This window comes from Labrus mixtus, chromosome 4 (genome assembly GCF_963584025.1).
Source record: "Labrus mixtus chromosome 4, fLabMix1.1, whole genome shotgun sequence".
Taxonomy (NCBI): Eukaryota; Metazoa; Chordata; class Actinopteri; order Labriformes; family Labridae; genus Labrus; species Labrus mixtus.
Window position 1 is genome coordinate 4,971,413 of NC_083615.1, and position 22,775 is coordinate 4,994,187.

At 41.4% G+C, this 22,775-nt stretch overlaps 1 protein-coding gene across 1 annotated transcript; it reads right to left on the reverse strand.

Moving 5' to 3' along the window:
* Nucleotides 1-74: 74 nt before the first annotated feature.
* On the reverse strand, nucleotides 75-21,884 carry vwf (von Willebrand factor). The gene is made up of 53 exons (XM_061035264.1): nucleotides 21,732-21,884; nucleotides 21,566-21,617; nucleotides 21,281-21,424; nucleotides 20,984-21,086; nucleotides 20,676-20,884; nucleotides 20,294-20,415; nucleotides 19,092-19,311; nucleotides 18,874-18,996; nucleotides 18,661-18,772; nucleotides 18,350-18,396; nucleotides 18,097-18,233; nucleotides 17,425-17,563; nucleotides 17,147-17,247; nucleotides 16,872-17,067; nucleotides 16,563-16,778; nucleotides 16,062-16,308; nucleotides 15,864-15,958; nucleotides 15,475-15,626; nucleotides 15,261-15,364; nucleotides 15,030-15,168; nucleotides 14,771-14,905; nucleotides 13,954-14,100; nucleotides 13,719-13,859; nucleotides 12,822-12,920; nucleotides 12,570-12,726; nucleotides 11,580-11,747; nucleotides 11,335-11,470; nucleotides 10,896-11,205; nucleotides 9,560-10,715; nucleotides 9,372-9,476; nucleotides 7,448-7,594; nucleotides 7,232-7,375; nucleotides 6,963-7,127; nucleotides 6,747-6,793; nucleotides 6,453-6,630; nucleotides 6,008-6,249; nucleotides 5,724-5,913; nucleotides 5,286-5,627; nucleotides 4,913-5,151; nucleotides 4,655-4,757; nucleotides 4,495-4,566; nucleotides 4,040-4,144; nucleotides 3,728-3,933; nucleotides 3,327-3,476; nucleotides 3,100-3,216; nucleotides 2,757-2,937; nucleotides 2,427-2,467; nucleotides 2,221-2,337; nucleotides 1,792-1,890; nucleotides 903-1,031; nucleotides 761-800; nucleotides 572-669; nucleotides 75-402 (listed from the first exon to the last, which is right to left on the reverse strand). The coding sequence occupies exons 1-53, from the start codon at nucleotides 21,735-21,737 to the stop codon at nucleotides 217-219; spliced, it is 8,556 nt and encodes a 2,851-aa protein (XP_060891247.1). The 5' UTR covers nucleotides 21,738-21,884; the 3' UTR covers nucleotides 75-216.
* Between the last annotated feature and the right edge of the window lie 891 nt (nucleotides 21,885-22,775).

A 22,775-nucleotide genomic window follows, 5' to 3' on the forward strand; every position in this document is an offset into this window, starting at 1 on the left:
ATAAAAACGTGTGCACTTGAGGAGGAATGTTCTTATCACAAACAGACAAACAAACAGACACAAAGAGTCATAACAAATGGATAGATTTGTTTTATTCTTATTTGTGCTATTGTTTTTTTTTATATGGGCACATGTTACTTGTATACACATACAAACGTTTATAGACTCTCTCTCTCTCTCTCTCTCTCTCTCTCTCTCTCTCTCTCCCCCCTCTCTTTAGGTGCAGTGTTTGGATAGACAGTCACATGCTGTGACAGACAGGACAGTGTGGTGGCTTTGGGTACCATTGGCACACAGTACAGGAACACTGAGAGGCTCCGTCTCCACGGCAGCACAACACACACACTCCTGCTCCACAGCAGATCTCTCCAGGGAGTACATGGACTTACTGCGACATTTGCCCTGACAGACGGACAGATGGAGGGCACCACAGGGAACACACAAAGGTGTAAAAGTGAGTGACAAGGTTATAATTTCATTTTAGTTTTTAGGCTTATCCTCGATGGAATAAAGTATTTATTATTCTTAAATATGTGCATGTGTGTCTGTGTGTGTACTTGTAGTCTCTTACCTCACAGAAGTGCATTTCTATTTGATGCTGTGATTGGCAATCATCCACTTGGATTGTTTTAAGCATTCCCACTGTCCTTCGACACTCTGGCTCTGTACCTTCACACACGCACACGCTCTAATTAAAATCCCAGCATCTAGATTTCTTAAAAATAGATTACCATCTGCAGATTGGCACTTCTGTACTTACACATCTCACAGCAGGTTGTTCCAATCTTGCTGACTTTCCCCTTGGAACAAAAAGGACAGAGTGATTAAAAAATGGACAGATACAGAGATGTGTACAGAGAAGGTGTGTGAACACTGTAAATTAGTTCAGGCAGCAGTCGTACCCCCTGATCCAGACACGCTTGGCGATTAAAAGGAGGGCAGACGATTATTTTGGTCATCAGAACCAGAGCTCCTTTACTGTTCACACTACAGGTATACTGGTTGCAACCATCTTCGGTAGTAGTGTTCACCTTAAGAAAGAAAGGCACACACTTATTAACAATAATCATGTCTACATCTGCTACTTAAAAAAAAACGGTTACCTCTCAATTTAAATTGAACTAGATAAATAAAAAGGCACAATTAAATCCTGTATTGATCCATATCAGGAAATTCAGGCCATGTCTTTTAGGCAGTGTCCTCCTTTGCTGACAATGTTAAATGTCCCAAAGGTATCGAATTGTAAGTAGTACAGTAAAGTACAGTGATGTAGTTTAGTGAGCATCTTATAGTACAGTATATTCTAGTGCTGCATAGCACAGATTATGAATGTATTGTATCATATCATACAGAAAAGTTGAGAATAGAATAGTGCACTATAGTGTACTGTAGTTTAGTACAGTGGGATATAGCAGAGTGCAAAAGAACAGTGAAGTGATGCATTCAATAATAATCAACAAACTTGTACAGTATATATAGTAATATATGCATGTATAGTTTTATGATACGGTAATACATGTTACATAGTACAGTATAGTACAGTATAGTACAGTACAGTATAGTACAGTATAGTACAGTAGTACATCATATTATTTGATAGTATGGTAATAATGATATTGTATAATAATACAACAAGACAAGAATACTGCATAAAAATACATTTGAATTTTACATCATCATTGTCAGGATTTATTCTTCTAACAGTAGGCTAGATTTGTTCTGATTTGTGTGTGTGTGTGTGTGGGGGGGGGGGTCTTTACCTTTGCTTTGTATTGAATGTATAGCCCCTACCTGCACACTGAACATTTCTCCGTCGGGCCTTTGAAGTACGCATGCTGTGGGAACACATTGTCCACAGCAGGAACCTTCCTCTTCGTGCAGAGTGTATCCCTGAAAACATTACATTTTATTATAAATGTGCGAGGTCATGCAGAAAGATATCAGAAAGATGTTATTGTAAAAGCGAAATGAAAGAAAATGAGAATTCTGTCTTTGGGGAAATGAATCATTTACTACTTACCTCTGTGATGGGAGTCGATCAAAGAAAACAATGTGGCCACAATTTGAAGATGAGCAAGAAGGAAATGTCTATAGTGACATTAGACAGTCATTGATGAAAATGATGAGAGTTTGAATGTTTTTGGTTAGTCATGCTGCTGCTGATGGGGATGACAAAGGCTAACAGGTGGTGACAGAAAATGATGTTGGGATGTTGGTTACCATTGGGCATGTGGGACACCTGGTTCTTCTGCAGGACAGTGTGTATTTCCTCACAGCACCGGCCTCCACCATACACTCACAGTATGTACACAAATCCACCATCAGCGTCTCCCCTGCCTGAAGAAACACAAACATCAATATGATGCACTGAAAGCTCAGTTCAACAGTCTAAAATGAAAGAGTACTTGCATCTCTGCCTGACTTACTCCTATCACCGTGTGGTTGAGGACACAGGCATCCATATTAGCTACAGAGGGGGTGGGGGAAACACAAATTATTTTCAGATTAAACAGTAATTAAACACAGAAGGTCTCTAAGGTTAGGTCAGGATAACTGACTGTACTTAATATGACAGAGCCATCTACTGGAGAGACACTGTAACTGCATCTTTTGCTCTTTAAAACAGTGTGTTTTACATATGAATGAAGGGAAAGTTAGAGGAGTTAGGATGGTGGATGATGATTCACTCATATTTAATCTAGGCTCTTAGAGTATATTACGTTTGTGTAACTGTGTGTGTGTGTGTGTGTATTAACCGCAGTGGCAGCGGGGGCAGCAATCCTGGAGGTCGCATTGCAACTGCGTTCCCAGAGGGCAAGATGGAGCGTCCATAAGAGGGCAGCTGACATTTCTTTCAGAGATGAACACCTCATCTTTCACTTTCAAGCATTGATTTAGCAAACATTTATCTCCTGGAGACTGCCAAACCTCTCCAACCTGTAAACAGACAAAGAGATGAGATTATAATAGGGTATGAGAGAAGGGAAACAAATGCATCCACATGATCAAATTTGTCATACAGCAGTGGCAGCTGAAAAGCTATAGCTAAAGCAGGATTAATATCAATAGTTCAGATGTATGATTTCTCTAAACACATACTCGTCTGAGTTTTTCCCCACTCAGTGTGTCTCCCCGCATCACTCCCTTTGACTCCACACAGCTTGTTGGTGTGCACTTTCCACAGCATTGATCCTTTGACACAGTGTAAGTGCTGCCCTGAAGATGAAAAAAAAAAACAAAGTCAACGTTTATAGAAGCGAAATGACAAATCTTCTATATTTGTTGTGAGTTGTATGTGTGTGTGTGTGTGTGTGTGTATGTCTCACTCGAGGGCAGGTTCGATCACACACAGGCGGAGTACACTGAGCAATGTGCAGTGAAGTGTCTTTGTCCTTGATCTGGGTGCAACTGCACTTCTCACACCCTGCGTCCCATTCACTCCCAACTGGATGAACCACACCACCAACTACACACACCTGGAGAGGCACACACGTCGTTATTGCATTAGTTTAGACAATTACAGCGTTGGATAGAACTTTTTTAACTGCCTTTTTTTAGTTAAATTCCCAAGATTGTGTCTGTTTTATATCTACAAATATATCCTTGTCAACACTTGCTCTTTTAACCATTTATTTTTTTTATTGCTTTTAATACAGTCCCAATCTTAACGCACATAAATATCTTTGTCCCAGTAAGTACAATGATGCCTCTTAAAAGTAACACTTGCCTCATCTGGCAGGCAGTCGGTTTCTGTGCATCCACAGTCGTTAGTGGAAGAGGAAGTGATGAACCCAGCTGGGCAGGTTTGAGTGGTGTTTTTGCAATTGCACGCACATTCAAACACATCACAGCACTTTGTTTTTTTCACTGACAAAAGGCGGTGGGCTGGGCAACCAACGTGCATTTGAGGAGCACACTCTTCTTTTTTGCAGACTAGAAGGAAAAAGAGATGAAAAAAAAAACATGTAGAAAGATTGTGTGTGTGTGTGTGTGTGTGTGTGTGTGTGTGTGTGCCACACAGAACGTGTAAATGTCTTACCACAGTCATATACAGGCTGACATTCCCCAGGGTTTTTAAGGACCAAAGTCTGTCCATCTTCACATCGGGGCGCTTCAGGCCGGTCACAACTCTCCGGATCACACACTTAAAAGTGAAAAAGTGATATGCAGGTAAGATAAGTTATTCACTCTGTGAAGCAAGATAAGGACAAAAAACAGAGCACTGAACATACATATATGGAGATAAGTCAACTTTATGTCTTTTTTTCGTGATAAAAGGAGTTTTGTTATTCTGTTCGGGACAACCGTTTCATTATCTTTTCCTAATTGGAAATAAGACCTAGTTGTACTTACACCATTCACACACACACACACACACACACACACACACAATCATTATATAGTTAACACAAAAAGATGTGATCTTCCCCCTGTGGTTTTAAGAGGCAGCTGTCATACTGGACCTAAAAAAAAAAAAAAAAAGGTTGCACCTACCACATTCATATTCTGGGCAGCACTTGGACAGCCTCCTCTCTTTCAAGGTCTCACAAGGTCCACATAAAGGAGCTAAACACATATGGACAGATCATTCGTTAAGAAATTGTGCACACACAATTTAACTCTGCAAATCAACGTAATGGCGTGAGGTGCTTGCCTTTGACATCATTGCACGGCCTGGCAGTGCAGTTAATGTGTTGCTGGTCTAAACACATGCAGATCAAACATGGGTTCTCATCTGGTACCCAGCTCTGCATAAACTGTGAAAACAAATAAAATGTGTTTATTTTTATTGAGGTAACCACTAGGTGGCAATCACATTACAATTTTATAGTGGTCCCATCTTATTCTGCAGGTTAATTTGGTTTGGATTTGTCATCACGTCCTAGCTTTCTTTTCCTTTAATACGTCTCACCTTATATGTGTGTCCATGATGGTCTACACACTGCCTGCATGCCTCTGGTGATACACACTGACCATGATGCGAAACCATCCCACCGGTACAGAAACAACCTTCAGTAGGTGTGTCCATACAAGATGACTCGTTGCCCCTAGCAACCGACCAGTCACCTGGCAACGTCTGTATGCTACCACAGTCATCCACACATCCTGTGCGACATGCTTCATACTCCATGGAGCTGGGGCAACGTAAAGCTGTAACGCACAGATCAGGATCAAAGTTTAAACATCCCTGAATGGGTGTTAGTAATGTATTTGAAACACACACACACACACACACACACACACACACACACACACACACACACACACATAAAAAACAGACTTACGGCAGAGGTGGGGGCTCCTCCAGTCCACACACACACCTCTCTGTCTACAAAGGTTTGCGTAGGCAGAAATGAGCTCACACACATCCGACTCCTCACATGCCTGCTCCTCACACTTGGCGAGGAACACCTGCACAGGAATGTGCGCGTGGCACGGCTCGAACACCTCCGATCGTAAGGCCTGACATCCCATGGACGCTCCGGACAGACACACTGCCCTCCGTTTCGGCAGGCACATGCCCTCATTCGCGGCCACGGTCCATTCTGAGATGAAGGCTTGTTGGTTGGTGGTGGTGTTGCCATTGCGTAAAGACAGGACATCAAATTTCTCTTCCTCACAGGCCCCTGGTAGAAAAAGACAGAGAATACAGCGGTCAAAAGAAGACAGTCGGTTTACTTACATTACAGGTTTAAGATAAAAAGTGTCTGAATTTGGTTTACCGCAGAGGCCAGAAAACTGGCTAGTGGTGGTGGAGCTGAGCAGTGTGATGGTGAACTCATTGCTCTGAGGCGTGAAAGTCAGAACGTAGCCGTGGTCTGATTTAAGCTGCAGCATCACCCCTCCATAACGCACCAGCTCCAGGCCAGCGTACCGCCATGGCAGTGCGAGTTCTTCTCTATTAATTACAGCCTTCTCAACAAACACACACAACATGAGTAAATAACTGCTCATAGCCAACACATTACGATCAATCTTAGTGTCAGTGTAGGGAACGGCAGCGCACCGTCATGTCATCCTTCAGCAGCAGTTTATGTGGTCCGTGGATAACCTCCATGGCCTTCATGCAGACCTGATTGTAATTCTCCGAGCCTTGACAGGGTCCGCTGTGGAGTTTGACCTCTGACCTTTCATCGATGCCTCTGCTGACAGTGAGAAGTGTGTAGGAGCACAAACCCTCTCCATCCAGCCTGAGAGCCGAGCCATCAAATCTCACCACATGATTGGTTGAGCTTCCCATACACATGCCTGTGAATACATGCGCGCACAATCACATCACACACGCACGCACAGGCATCCAGAGTCATTTGATCCATTAACACTCACTATAAATAGCCAGGAATGCAAGCTTCATTGTTCAAATTGAAACTGGTGTGCACTCAGTATAGCCATGTTTAAAATGTGGTGCCAGAAACTAGCAAGAGCTATTTGATCCTTTTTGATGTACATACAAGGGCATTCCCAGTGGCAGCCACAGGTCTCCTGGACTCTGACAGGAGGCATGTTGTTTCTGCAGGCCGGCGGCTCCAGTCTGTCACAGCTGACTTTGTGGTTCTGTAGAGTCACAGACCCACCCGGGTGGCACAAGAGAGAGTGGCAGCCGTCCTCCTGCAGCCATGACTCACCAGGCTGAATCACATAAACAAAGACATACACAAATCGGTTTTGAAGTCATGTTTCATTCTTTAAAAAAAGGTTGCTGTACCGGTGTGAGTGTGTCTTAAACCTCAGCTGGCGTTACTCACCTTTCTCTCATTTCCGTTATCATCAACACATAGTCCTGGTGGCCCAGCTGGGAAACCAAAGCAAATAACTCATTTTATTTCTATCATTTACACTCATAAAATGTCTTGTATAAAATATAGAAATTATAATGAGGCACATTTTTTAAATTATTTTTGCGTGGAAACAACCAAACCGTGTGTGTGTGTGTGTGTGTGTTCGCATGTGTCTGCAAGCACCTCTGCAGATTCTCTCCATGTAACCACGATCCAAATTAAGCAACATCCGTAACTGATCCACGCTGTTCAAATGCAGAGTGTTGTCTTGGTTGCCGTGGTGACCCAGTATGCCAAGTTCACCTCTGTCGTAGCCTGGCCCCACCCCGATGGGAAACACTGACACACCTGAGCAAAGAAATGAGAAACTGCATAAAACATGAAACAGAAACTACTGAATTTCAAATTAGTTTGTTTAAAATCTAAACGGTAACATCTGCGACCTGACTAACCTGCTGCCAGTGCTTCATTAGCTGCTTCTTGGACATCGTCAGCTGATTTATCAGTCGCCAGCATCACCACCACCTTAGCTACACCAACTCGTCCACCGCTGACTGGCGAGATAGCAGTCTTCACAGCGAATCGGAGGGCAGAGCCTGCAGACAGAGAGACAGAGCATTGAGCGTTTGCAAATGCATGTGAACAAATTTGTTTATCCATTAGCCTACCTAGTGTGGGGGCAGAAGCAGTTGTCCTCGTTTGGATGTTCTCCACAAGCTTCAGAAGACGGGATTGGCTCTGTGCATCCTTCCAGGTGAGCTCTGCTGTGTTTGTGTCTCCATACTGAACAACAGCCACCTGAGTGCCACTCGGCCCTGCACATATCAACAAGTGTTGAGTTAAAATAATTTATCTCAACATCATTGTATAGTTTTTCTATAAAAAATAATCTTAAACATGTTTTCAAGTGCACAACTTTTTATATTTTAGACTCAGAGAAAAGATGCTATTTTGGTATTTTGTTAATTAGTTTTTAGGAATTAACCGTTTTTATTTCAAGTTTTTAAGTTGATCAATTTGATATTTTTAAGTGTGGTATGTTATTCATATATTCTCCTTGCTTAAGCTGAATATGGAGGGGTTTGTGCTAATGAGTTCTTCTGACTTGTGTGGAGGAGGATACGAGTTTTAGTTGTTGCCAAATGCAGACAGGCTGTTGTGAAAGAGATTGGTTTCGTTATATGCTTCAGACAGAAGTAGAAATTAAGTTTCCTAATGAAAGAAAACAAAAACAAAGAAGGAAACACATGGCTCATGATACTTTGCCTTATCATTTTTATAATGTAATCACCTTTATAAAATGTTTTAATCAAGTAAACATTCTTGTGTTAAAGATGCTTCATATTCAGCCTCTGCTATCTGTGTGACTTCCTGAACAGCTGCAACCTTTCCGAGCCTCGTTGAAACTGACTGACAGCCTGAGGATCACTCGTCTGCCACCGTGATCACAAAATTAAAATGTTTTTTTTTTTTTTTAAATAAGTAAGTAAGCTGATTTGGAGGAATCATAAAATGAGTTTTGTCTGTAGCATCTCAGTCACATCTGGTGAAGTATTGAAGGTTGTGGGGGGGATTTCAACACCACAGCACCTCTGGTGTGGGTTTCCGGGGGAAATGTAGGTTTGTGTCAGATACAGACTGAGCAAACTGTGAGCCAAAATCCAAAAGCCAAAATCCAAAAGCCAAAAGATGTTCTAGGCTGAATTTTTATTTAAAAAAAAATTTGATTGAGGCAAGTTTGTGAATCTGTTTCTGTCAGGAAGGTAAGACTCAGTGTCTTCAGAGCACTTAAACATTTGTTCATTCATGTCAATTGTTTTTATTATTTGTAGTTATTGTAGATTTTCTATATGTTGTGTAATATGTGTGTAATGTGTTTATGTACAGTAAATAATATGAATGTGTAAATTGTACTGTCACATTGTAAACTTCAGACCCCAGGAAGATTAGCTTCTTGCTACGCTGAAGCTAATGGGGATCCAAATAAACAAACAAAATAATTAAACTTGCAGATGCACGGAGCATATGTCTTATCATTAATTGCCCAAATTGAGTTTATTTTCATATATTTTGTCAATGTAATATGTATTTTAATGTTTGCTCAATGTAATATGTATTTTAATGTCCTTACTATTGTAATTTTTATTTTTTTAAACTTTTGCAAGCACTGCCAATTGCTTTATGTATTCATGGTGCTTTATAAATCCACTTGCTTTGCCTTATTACTCTCATAATAAATGACAAGAAAACATTGGGTGACAAAACAGACATGAGGAATTTAACAAATTGCCTAAAAACCTGTATTTACCCTGTAAGGCATTTAGTTAAGTACCACTCCCTCTTTATGAACTCAAAAGTTATGTTTAATAAATGAGATTCTTTTTTGTAAAAAAAACATGGCCAGTTAATTATCAAATTTTAAATTGACCCTCCTTTCTCACTTGCCAGTCTGTCCCTTAAATTCAAAATAAAAACGATGTCAGGATTTTGAATTATCGTTGTGACAAATTGAATGGCGTTAGATTAAATAATAACACACATTAGTGAAATACAGTCAACAGTAGTAAAAAAAAGGGGATTGGTAACACCTACCGATGTCAGCGTTGTTGATGAAAGATTTGACAAAAGTCTTCATGTCCTCTAATTGTTTTCCAGCCTTCACCAGGAACAACACATCCACAGGCTTCTTACACGGAACTGTGCAGAGACACACTCAAGTATAAATACAGGACAAGGACTCTTTGTAGCCTATATGACTGAAATAAGTGTGACTGCTGTACCTGAGGGTGGCAGACTGGAGTGTGTTGGGAGGACCAGGGGAGGCAGTGTTGGGAATCTGACTGTGGTCAGTGTAATGTTTACTACACGGTGAACCAGAGTCTTCAGATGGCTGATGTCCTCGACCATGATCGGGTTTTGAGGGGAGCTGAACTGAAACAAGTCAGTATCGCTTACTTTTTTCCCAACACCAATGGGATACACGTGCGTGTGGAATTTCGTAGATGGTGGGCGTATCACTGTGTCAGTCGGAGGGTTTTCTGTCACCAGGAAGACCAGCTGAGGAGGAGTGGGGCTGCGCGGAGGCTGGCCAGAAGTTATTTCTTGAAACGTTGTCGTGAAAGCTGCGCCCGTGTTTGTTTTGCTTCCACCTCTCCAACGAATCTCCCTCAGTCTCTGCAGCAGCAGAGTCCTCTGTCGCCTCAGCTCCCACCGTCTGATCTCCACAGTCACTGTCGCCGAGTACTGGATCACAGTGATGCGTATTGACTCCTTCTCCTCCGTCAGCCGTGATATAACTTCCTCCAAGAAGGAGAGCGACTTGTTAAAGTTGCCCTCGCCAACTGAATCCGAGCCCTCCACAATAAATGTGACATCTGCTGCCGGAGAGGAGGGAGAGGATGTGGGGATGGGCGGTTGGCCCGAGGGTGATGTGGATGTTGGGGCATTGGGGAGGTGTTGTGTGGGGTTGGGCTCCAGACGAGGAGCTGAGGTCGTGGTGGTGGTTATCTTGTGAGCCCTTCCTGGAGTGGTTTTAGGTGTTGGAGGATTCACCACCTCAGGCTCCAGTCCCAGTGTGCACAGGTAATCTGTCAGCTCCAACAGACGGTCAGGCAGCTCACCTGTGCTGCTGAGCACATAGGCCCTGTTATCTGGGTTGATCTTTGTGATATCGTTGATCTGCCCCATGTTTACCCCTGGACCCAGTGCCACTGACAGGGTGGTGATGGACGCCTTACGGAGCCTACTGAGCATGGAACGGATATGGCGGGGGTTCGCGCTGGCCGTCAAGATGATGGCCACTCGGCCAGCGTGCTCACGCTTGTTCTTATCATAGATGTTCAAGACGAGATACTTGACAGCTTCGTCCATGAAAGCGACATCTCCTCCTGTGTAGTGCAGGTCACGCACAGCCTTCTTAAAGAGCCACTTCTGAACCTGCAGGCAAAAATGAGAGAGAAATGTAGAGGCAAGTATGACATGACTTTAGGGTTTCCGTGACTCAGCGAGTCATTGGAGCTACATTTGTTACATCCCAGATTGCTCAACGCAAAACTGAATATTCATGGTAGAATTCACACTCTGCTAATCAAATGTGTCTAAAATACAATTATCTACCTGCAGATCATATGTTTTGACCCCGGAGTGGTAGAGCAGCACTGTGGCTCGGGTATGAGCTGAGCCCATGCGGAATCGCTCAATGATTCCCAGTATGAACTCTTTGGTTGCCTGAAATTCATCTTCGCTCAGAGCTTCCGAACCATCCAGCAGGAACGCCAGATCCATGGCGCGGTCACATGCGCCCTCGGGCATCAACGTAGTGAAGGGCAGGGTTGTGAAAGTTTCATATGCGGTGGTTGGCTTGGGCGTGGTGAACACCGTGCGGGAGGTACAAACTTCACAGCTCAGGGTGTTGTTGTCACAGTGACTTCAAAACAGAAAAAAATGCATCTTGAACAGTGCAAAGAACCAGATGATTATTATTATTATTATTATTATTATTATTATGAAACGAGAAAACACAGCTATGTGTCTTGGTGCTCTCGTGTTGTATTACCATATCTTGCAGTGCTCAGGGTCCTCGTGGTTCAGGATGACCTTGTTCCCGTGGGAGATTCTCTGACCCTCATGGATACACACTTGACACTGAGAGGGCTCGACGCAACGCATCGCCACTTCATCCAAGAGTTGACCTATGACAATTAGGCACAAGTGGAACTCAGCTCCACTATTTTTTTTTTCTCATGTGAATGTATTTTTTAATTTGTAAACGCTGCATGTCCAATAATTATTTTCTGGCACCTGGGGGACAGTAGGCATGGCAACCTTCCACACATGTGAGCGAACAGTGGAGGGGCTCCGGATGCTGGCAAGTTTTCGGACAGGCTGGACCACAGGTATTATACCTCCACTGGCACAACTCTTCCCCTACACCTGGACTCCTGGGGTTCAGCTCCTCACAGCTTATGGCTAAGGAAGAAAATTACATTAAATAACAGAAGTTTTTTTTATTTGTTTTTTTATAAAAATGATTTTTGGAGCCGCCGGTGGTCAAGCAGTTAGTTTGCGGGCGCCCCATGTACAGTGGCTGTACATGCTCATGGTAAATAATGGTTTCTAGTCTTCTGACTACTCAAAGCTAGTGATCGAACCCCCGACCTTCCATTTGAGAAAGGACCAACTCCACCAACTGAGCCACAGCCGCCCCCTTATGAAATCAAACATTCACTTTCCACGTTTCCTTTTATTATTTTCATTTAGTGTTTGATCTGTAATCAGTTCCTTTTTTCTGTGATTAAGTTAACGTCGTTACCTTCAATCTACTGGAAGGTCCTTACTTCTTTTTTTTTCTTTTTTTCAAAAAGCAGATTTAAATTAAAACAACAAGTAAAGTACTCTCAGCTTAAGACGGTACAAAACTGCAAAATAAAAATCTAACAATTTATATTTTTAGATGCAAAATATGGGAATTTCAAACATGCCATTACATTCGCGATTAATTGTGATACACTATTGAAATTCAAGAATGAATTGTGAAAAAAAAAAAATGTTATACTTTGACGGCCCTATTAATTATATGAAAATAATTTCTTTAGTTGTATCAGTAAAGGTCAAAGGTAAGATAACAAAAGCGATGAAGAAGTGTAGTGTTGAAATATGCATGTTATTATTTTCATACTTTTTGCTCTGTTCCTCACTTCAAACGTTTAGAAGACACTGTTAACCGCTGAGGTAGTTAGTTCAGTCTTTAGTTTAGTCAGACTGATAAATGGGAGAATTCTTCATACTCACGGCAAAGGTCATTGGACCTCCAGCTGATAGCCACACCCCTTTCTGAACAGACCTTAGCATAAGCTGCGATGACATCACAAAAGCATGCACAGTCTCCCACTGATGGACAAGAACATGCAGCCTCCACACACATGTCTACATATGGCTCTGCATCCACCTGGAGGAACACAGGAGCAGGTTAACCAACACACAGGAGCATAACAATGGATGTGCGTTCATGGGATAATCTTGTGTGTCTATAATTATGCTCACCTGGCCGATGCATTCTTTAAAAAGTGGACCAGTGATCACACGGCATGACTCCTCCACTGTTACCAACTTGACAATGTTGTCACTGCATGGAGGGGGGATCTAAACACACAAGATTACACACACATATTAAGTGTTTATCTGTTATATATATATATATATATACTGTATAATATACTAGAAATATAACAGTGGTTTTTAAAACATAAACTACAACATGTAAAGGCTTTGAGATGCTTTTAAGATTAAAATCAACCTGAAAATCAAATTTATACTTGATGTGATGATAATTTGGAAATGGCACAGACTTCTCCTGAGGTAGATAATCCATCACAGTAAATAAGTAGGCTATGGACCAAGGTAAAACAGATTTGGATCACTGATCTGGAACATGTTTTAAACCTCACTGTTTAAAGCAAAGTCTAAGCAAGTCATATTAAAATGCTGGGCATTAATTGTCTCTTAAAGGGCCAGAGACAAGGCTGTAGCACTGGATTCAGATATCATCATCAAAGCTCATTACGTCACATGTTAAATACAGTTCCCATGTTGACAACGTTTTCCACAATTATCTGTTCATCGTGTATTTGAGAAGTTCTTTAGCTTATGTAAATCCACAGCTTAAACAGGCTAGCCCTAACCCTAAAACAAAGTTTTTAATAAGCATTTATTTAGATGAAAAAGGAAGATCCAACCTGGAGAAATAACTGAACTTTTTAATTCATTACATTTCTTAATGGAATAAGAGAGTGTTTATTATTTATTTGACTCCCTATGCCAAAATGTTTTTTATGTACCGCAAACAAATGCATTGGGTAGAAAGCAGTTCCAATGCAGAGTTTCCATAGTCAAGACATTTTCCTTGGAAAGAGATGTGACAGTAAAAAAACCCAAAATAACCTTTGTGACGTCAGCACAGCTGGGAATAACCTTCCAGGAGTTCCCAAAGTGTAAGGAGTCCACCTCCAGCTGGTTGTTACTGCTCATCAAGTCGTTGTTAACATTCCCATCAAAGTTACCGCACAGTCCACACACCCGTCCCTACACATAAAAAAAAAATCACGTACATTTGTTTTTTTTAATGTAAACAAAGAAGGTTCAACCAGTCAAAAGTGAGGTTATAATTAATCAGTACCCTGTAGCTAGACGAAATGCGAACCAGAAGGCGAGTCCCCTTGTCCCAGCTGAGAGAAATGTGTTTCCCCAGCAACAAGGTGTAAAACTGACCGGATCGTATAATCTCCACCTGGGAGTCATATCGCACCGGCTTCTTCATCTTGACCTGTAAGAGATGAAAAGTGGTAACCGTGGATACAAACAATAAGGAATACTCACGACAAGAACCGTCTGAAAAGTTTGGTTACAAAACTGAGTCGATTTTCTAAAAGGAAAAAATCTGAAAATTCAGTTTTTACTGATTAAGTCTGCTGCTTTAAGGATTACAGTGCTTATTATGGTTTCTATCCAGACATTATAGGCAATGTGCTGTTAATTGATGAACCATATTTAAAATAAAAGTCAACACTTCACTATTTAAAAAAAATATAATATAATATGATATTCAAATTTTTGATAAACCAAGATAGAAACACATGACTTAGGATCATATTCATTAGAACAATTACCAAATAGTGCCGAGCCTAATGTGAAGGAGAATTAAAGTAAAAGATAACCAACAATAACTTTCAATACATCTCAATGAGCTAGCAAAACCGGTTGGTTTAATGGGAAAAGACTGATTATTGAATTTGACGTCTGAATATTTTGTGTTAAAGTTAAAACTTCCTTGATTCTTTCTGACAGCATGTTTCATTGTAACATCTTTTTAGCCAAGTTTAGGTTACATTAGGTCAATGTTTTTCTTGGTGAGTAATTTCACCTGAAAGAAGTTAATTGTATGTTTAACAATGTTGCATTGACTACATATGCATATCTGAGTTGGTTTTGTTTACCTCTCCTTCTTGCATTACAATCAACCCTCCCTGGTAGTCGATCCTGACAGCTTTCGCACAGCGACGTCCAACAATTCCACAGGCCTCATTCTCCACCAGCACCCTGAATGACCCTTCTTCTCCATTACACATATCCTTTATAGTACAGGATTGTGAAAGCAAAAGATCAAAATGAGGGAAAAGCAAAAGACACGACGTGAACAGAGTTTCCTGTAATTCATTCATCATTGAGCTCTTTGTGGATCTCTTTATCTCTTACCTGGACCAGGACATATTGGCAGAGGCCAGGGAAGGAATATTTGAGGCCATCAAAGCTGATGTAGTGCCCCTCCCCCACCGTGCGGCACACACCATCACACGCCTTTTCTGTGCAGTGCCACTTCCTGTTTTCACATACACTGTAAACAAATAGAAAAAAAACATCCTGCTCAGACAGCACAGTGGAGCCATCCCTCATCCATAAACATAGACACACAAACAATCATTATACCATGTGTTGCAGTCCACAGAGATGGTCTGTCCTGATGCATATGGCCTGTTGTTATGGTAACAGGGACACAGATCCGGTGCAATGCAGTCTCTTCGGTGACGTACCTGAAATCAATCTGCCGATTAATCATTGTTGTCTGCTTAAGACTTTTGGTGGTTTAAATATAAAGAACACACACACACACACACACACAGGGAGATACAGAGGAACATACCGTGCCTGGTGGACAGATGCAGCCAGGGATGCAGGCAAGGCTAACACAGGGCAGATCCAGATTTTGGCATGTTCTGGCACATTCAAGGCCTTTTTCTCCTGCATTACAGTCTGTTCGGGTCAGTGGAGGAGGACACTTGACTGACCGCCGCTCTACATACACGCACACAAGAAAAAAACAATATATAACTTAAAATTCAATGAAGACATAACAGGACTTTTTGACCAAGAGAAAAAAAATAAATGAGCATACTATATGAAGCAAACCAGGGCAGCAAAGTCTCATATGCTGAATACAAATGAGTAACATCAAAGATATCGTACAGAGAGTGGATTATACAAGACACAAAACACATAAATAAAGCTTCAGTGAAATACAAAAAACTGTACCTCTGGATGGTGCCAAGTCATCGTCATAGAAGAGATCAGACAGTAAAGTACTCATTTCAGGGGAGCTACAGCGCATGGAGCCATTCTCACAGTAGCTGCACACACAAAAATACACAAAAGTGCAGGTTTATGAAACACAGTGATCTGTGTATTAATATGTTATATAAACACAGTTTCAGAATATGCACAGTCACTGACCAGATGCTGTTGTGTTCCGCATAGACATCATTAGGCTGGTAAAGCTGTCCGTCATGCAGGCAGGTGCACATATCAGCCGTAACACATTCTCCTGAGTCGCTCAGGTGTTTTCCAGCGGGACAAAAGCAGCCCTCCTCACACACCCTCTCCCCGTCGCAGCCGGCCTCGGACCCTGATAGAGCGCGGCATGTCCGATCACACACACTCCCACAGGCTTCGTACACTTGGCCTCCAGTGCACTCCAGCTCTGCAAAAAATTAAATCAAGGGAGGGTTAGTCTCTTTGAAATTACAGATTTTTGTATTTGCAATTATAGTTTCTTTAGACGTGATGATAAACATTTTAAAGAGACATGTTTTCATGACTAGAAGACATTTTCGGTTTTATATTTGAATCCTTCATTTTCTCCACAGTGCTTTTTAATGTCTAAAAATAGGCAACATGTTTCCTTATGTATGTGTATGAACGATCAGTCGTTATTAAGTTCGGTGTGAGAGTTACCGCAGAGTGAAGGAGACCTCCAGTTAAGCAGCACTCCTCTAGCAGCACACGCAGCTGCATAGGCAGACAGAGCCGAGCAGAGGCACGACTCCTCGTCCAGACACGCGCACACATCATATCGACAGAACCGTTGGAACGGTGCGGGGTTCACCAGAAAGTGGCACGCGCTGAACACATCTGACATCATCACCGAACACGCCTCTTCCGCAAAACGCACTAAAAGTGAAAAGAAAAGAAAAGAAAAGGAGGTTAATAGGTTGATTTCTGCTCATTGCTGGGCTCATTCGTTCATCATCATGGGGTCTGTACCTCTTTTAGGGTTAATAGCACATGGATCCCTCTCATGTCTGTGCGTGGATTCACAGTCTCCGTTAATCCTCCACAACTGGCCGAAAGCCTGAGGTCCCGCCTCGACCAGACCGGATCCAGACAAGAAGTCATCGCCTTGGTTCCCATTGTAGTTTCCACAGAGGCCGCAAGTGTGACCTGCCCACCGTGGACCCAGCTAAGGAGATGGATAGAATTCAGTACAGCTGTTTGGAAACCTTTAACATATCCATCAAAACACCTTAACACTATTTTACCTTCAAAAGCACACGGCCACGACCATCCCAGTCCAAGTGAAGGTCGTCTCCAAACTTCACACGAACAGACGACTGAACGGATCTCTGAATGTGCAGATGACCTGGAATTTTTATACAAGGTGGTTTGGAAACAGTTATAACAACAAATTCCTTCCCTTATTATGCTGATTATAATAAACACAAAATGTCAAATTCAATGTACATTAGGTCTCAGAGTCAGAGAGAACATAAGTTAAATGTATTGCTGTCGTGTCAGAGTGGGATACCGTGATGCATACCGTGATGCATTGGAGTCTGGATGTCCATGCTGTTGACAGAGACAACTCCTCCGTGCTTCAGCTTCACTGTCATGTTCTCCAGAGATGGCAAACTGAGCGTTACCGAGCGTGTGCACACAGCATCCCGATCATCTGCGCACTAACACACAACGACAGCAGGAGATACCTTAGATAGAAAAGCAGCTAGAGGCAGGAAGATTACACAAAAAATGTCCCATTTAATTTGTGTGTAAATTTGTGCTCCTTATATCTGGGAACAAACGCCCAGAAAACTGCAGGTCTGCTGAAACTCTCAGCTCTTTTAAATCGAGGTTGAAGACTCACCTGTTTACAGCTGCAGCCTTTCATTAAACAATTTTGATAAGATTTTAAATTTTAACTCTGCTCTGTAACTTTTAACTCTTTTTATATTTTTACTTTATTTATTTCAATAAATTTCATTTGAATTATTTTTATTTGAACATATTCAGATTTTATAATTTCAGTGATTTTTTAATTTTCTATTTTAATGTTTCTTTTCTTTCCTCTGTCATGATGCTTTTGATGTCTTGTGTGAAGCACTTTGAACTGCCTTGTTGTTGAAATGTGCTGTATAAATAAACTTGCCTTGCCTTGTAAAAGGAACATGTTTCAATATTTTTTTGCCGTTAAAAAAAAAAAAACTACCTTTACCTGTACATTCTCAATAATGACCGAAAAAAGGCTGTCAGTGCAATCTTCAGCAAGCAGATACTGACAGTGACCGGTGAAGGTGAAAAACTTGTTGTCAAAGGTCTTGAAGTGTGACTGGCCCACCACCAAGCACTCGCCTACACACAGACAGTAAAATCATTACAACAGAAAAGATCAACCCTGGACATTTTCATCAGTAGAGTGTGTAAGTGGTGGTTCATGTGCTTTGACTATCACTGTGCATATCTCTCACCAGGGCAGCCTTCATTGGTGCATTCCCAGGAGCCGTGACGGCACACACTGCAGATAAAAACAAACATTTAGAGGGGACTCTGCGTATTTATACGTATTAATAACAATAACTCTTTCCAGTGTAGTTACTGTGTAATTTTCCATTATTGTATTTTTTTATTTAACTGATGTAAATATGTTGATTTTTAACTTCTATTTTTATTTTTAATAATTATATTCCCCTGTTTTCTTGAGCTGCTGTAATGCAAAAATCAATAAAGTTTATCTTTATCTTTATTTATACAGGTTACTGAATGCTTATTGCTCTCTCACCAGGTGTTGCAGTCCTGAGAGATAGAGGATCCTGGAGGGAAATGTCGCCCCATGTGCACACAAGAACACTGAGATACCTCCACACAACGATTACCATCCAAAACCTTACCAGCTGAAACACAAGGACACATCATGATGTTACCACTGCTATAACAGCGCCACAAAAAAAAAAAAGAAAAAAAAAAGAGGAGACAAACTGAGTTTGGAGGTTACCGGGGCATGTACAGCCATCTGAACACTCTTCCTTGCAGACCTCCTGGATGTTGAGACTGTGGCAGGTTGTAGAGCAGGACTTGGTGCATTCACTGTACTGCATCCCAATGGGACATTTGGGGACTAACCACACAAACATTGAGATGGATCAAAGTTTGTGTATCATGAAATTATTGTTGAACGTCTTAACTTGCCTTTTTACTAACTGACATACTTACAGCACTGGCTCTCCTCCTTCCAGCCATGAAGAAGCATCCTGTGTGCGTGACACGTGCGAGCGTACTCCAACAGGATTGGACAGTAGCAGTCTTCACTCTCCCTCTGGTCACATTGACACGCCTCCTCCTGACACAGCAACAGGAACGCCTCAGGAGAGACCAGGTGGGCACAGTGCAGAAACACACTGGAGGTCTGCAATACACTGCAGCTAGACAAAATCTACACAGACACACACGTAAAACAAATGTTTAAAGGACAATCCCATTATTTTAGGAAAAACTTAAAATTTAAATCTGTTGTTCTGAACAGTGGAGTTCACGTGTAATGTTTTCTTTTGAAGGTTTCTATAACTTTATTACAAAGACTCCAGCTATACATGACTGATAACCCTTCTTCATTTTTTATGAGTTGTCATGTCTTGTCAGCTCATGTTCATCACGAATGACGGATTCTAAGAAATTCACTTTCACACTAACGTGTAGTTATTGCTGTTTTCTCACATGTGGGTGTTCTGGTGGTACAAAATGTTCTGGCAGAGTTCTTGATCAACCCACCAACAAGGCAGTGTACACATATGCCAGGATACAAAAAAAACAAGATGGAGAACCAAAGTTCCATTGGTAAATCAAAATGAAAAGGAAAAATAAACAAATTTTACTTGCATACTCATAACACGTTGAAAATTACACCATTTTTTGCAACAACAGATTTGGGGCATTGTTCACCTTAGACAACTGAATTTAGAGAATTGACAGGAAATTGAGAAAGGGAGACTTCAGACAACAGCAGTCCACAGGTAACAAAAACTGAATATAGGTCGTACTGTAGTTAATCTTTTAGGATTTGTTAAACAAATTTCTTTTTAAGAAATAAATATTATTTAGCGAAAATGTATCTGTCATTTTTTTCAGTCTATTTGCAAACTTTGTTATCATCAATGAGACTGAACAAGCTGCTTTTTTTTGCTTGTAACAACATGAAGAGACATTTCCAAACATTTTCACATTGTTTGCTCTGAAACTTAAAATGTAGAGACGACCTTAAAAATGCAATGAAACATACGCGTTTGCACATACAGTGAATATACACAGTATATGTCTACAGGTCCATGCGTGTGAGAAGCATGTCCAACCCAAATTTCCCCTCTGGGATTACTAAAGTATATCAAAAATCAAAATATGTGTGTTTGACGTGTTCTCACCGCTGATGTCTCTTTTGTGCTGTTACAGGAGTGGCTGGGATTAGAGACACGTCGACATGATTGACCGGCCCCCTTTACTGCCCAGGAATTTGCAAAGTCATAACTGTCCTCTGTTTGGAATCCTAAAAGCATACACACAGAAGAATGAAAAAAAAAAAACACAAAAAAAACAGTTGAAATATTTCTCTTTAATCTCATGCTACACCCTCTGTTTCTCTTGCTTCCTAAACCTCTTTATCTTTTCCTGCACTGACCCGATACTCTTCCTGTTGCTGTGTGCTGGTGACTCAAATCATTTCCTAGATAACAGCATTAATGAATTCTCCTTGGTTGCACTTTCCAGCCTTAGCCACATACGCACACAGTTACAAACAGGATTTACCTTCTTGAGCGGTATATTCATCGTCTGTTACAGAGTTGAAGTTGCCGCAAAGGCCACAGGTGCGGTTGGCATGGTGTTTGGTCAGTGTCAGGGCGATGTTGGCCGCATTATCGATGGTTACAGTGAAGCCAAACTCCTCACTCCAGAGTTTATAATAGCCGAGCTCTGAGCCCGCGAACACAGAGTTAGAGGCATAGGGCAGAGACAGACTACAAAAGAGAGAGAGACACACATCAAAAATTGTTGTTACCATAATTCACCATTTATCTTTTTTTTTTTTTTTTGCTGGAACATTTTAATTTCCCCACCTTTTTTCTCCTTGTGAGAGACGTCCATCTACAGACAGGTGCAGCTCAAAGGCATCTCCCAGGAACAGAGTGACTCCAGTTCTTTTGCCCCCAACAAAATCACCTGTGGATTATTTTACCATCAATACACTAAAAACAAGAAAACTTTGACTGACAGAAACAGTCTGAAAACAAAACAAGGAGTGGCTATTTCAAATGCCTTTTAATAAAACAGTCAAAAAATACAAATACATGCCATACAATACCATTGTTGTTCGAAAAAGTTTATCTTATAGAACTGTCTTGAGTGTGACTCACCCAGCAGCGTGACAGAGTGACGGTTGCAGTCTCCAGCCAGCAGGTAGCTGCAGTCTCCAGGGAACTTGTATAAAACCCCATCAAACGTGTGAATGTGGTGACTTCCAAACAGGCTGCATCTCCCTGTTATACCTGCAACGCAAGCTGGATACAAGCAAAAAAAAATAAAAAACCTTTAAGGAACTGACTGAAGAAGAAACACTTGAGGAGATCTATTATGAAATACTTCAAAAAGTAGACTTCAAGATTTGAAGACACTTTGTCTCTCTCTTATGTCACACTCACCTGTCAGATGAAGGAGAACCAAGACTGCTTGCCAATAACTCCCCATAGACACCTAAAATATAAATATACTCACAATTATCATCCCATCACCTCAGCCATATTCATCTTCTTATGTTTACTGCATTACTATCTGCACCGTGCACAGTCCTTTTTTTTTTTTTTTTACCTTCATGGCTCCAGTCTCAGTTACTCCACAAAGTTGAAAAAACAAAATCCAATCCCGAAGAGTCCAAGTGTTGCACTTTCACAGACAGTCAAGGCATAATGACACAGTCAGAGGGCCTGTATCAAACAATGCTGCGCACGAAGACATTCAATCACACTGGAGGCTTTATTTTATAGCAAAGAGCGTAACCCTGCCCAGCTGTTATTGGCTTTTTCTTAAAACGCCTCCCCCTGTCAGGTTGTCGAAAAGGGAAGCCTATCGTTCTGTCCACAATTCAGTGCCTGAAGATTGACACCATCAAACACACTCAGTGGGACAATAGCAGGATATGCCCACTGATCGCCGGGCTGAGTGATTAGTCTACTCGTACGCATCTGTATCGGCGCCAACCTAAACAATTCTTGTGAATAACACTCTCACTGGAGATATCACACGCAACAGCACTGCTTTGACAGTGTCACGTGCACAAACAGATGACTAAGCTTCACCAAAGTCACACACACACACACACACACACACACACATCAAGACGCACACTGGGAATGTGAACAGATCAACACTCTCAGGTGAAAGATTTCACCAATCATTAGGCAAAAAGACAATAGCAGATTAAGAAAACAAAAAGCTTGCCCAGTCCATGTCACAAACTATGACTAAGTTTAAAAGTGTCAACATTGTATATCTGTAACCACCTAAACATCTGTATTGTGGAAAAATATATGGCAAAAAGTTGGATGTTGGATGTAGATACTGTCATGATTTGGGTCTTGTTTGGTTTTGTGTTTTGGCGTTTGGGTTTCCATGTTTTGATTTCTCCTGTTCTTCTCTGGCGTTGCTGGTTTTTCCCCTTGTGTGTTTCCTAGTTTAGTCTTCAGTGTTTTCTGTGTTATTTTGTAATTTCAAATCCTTGTGTCCCTCTATGTTCTAGTGTGTCGTGATGTTTAACAGTGTCTTCAGTGTTTCATGTATCTGTCATAGTTGTCCTCAGTGTTTCTTGTCCTGCCTCTGCGTGTTTCCCTCCAGTGTTGATTGTCTTCACCTGTG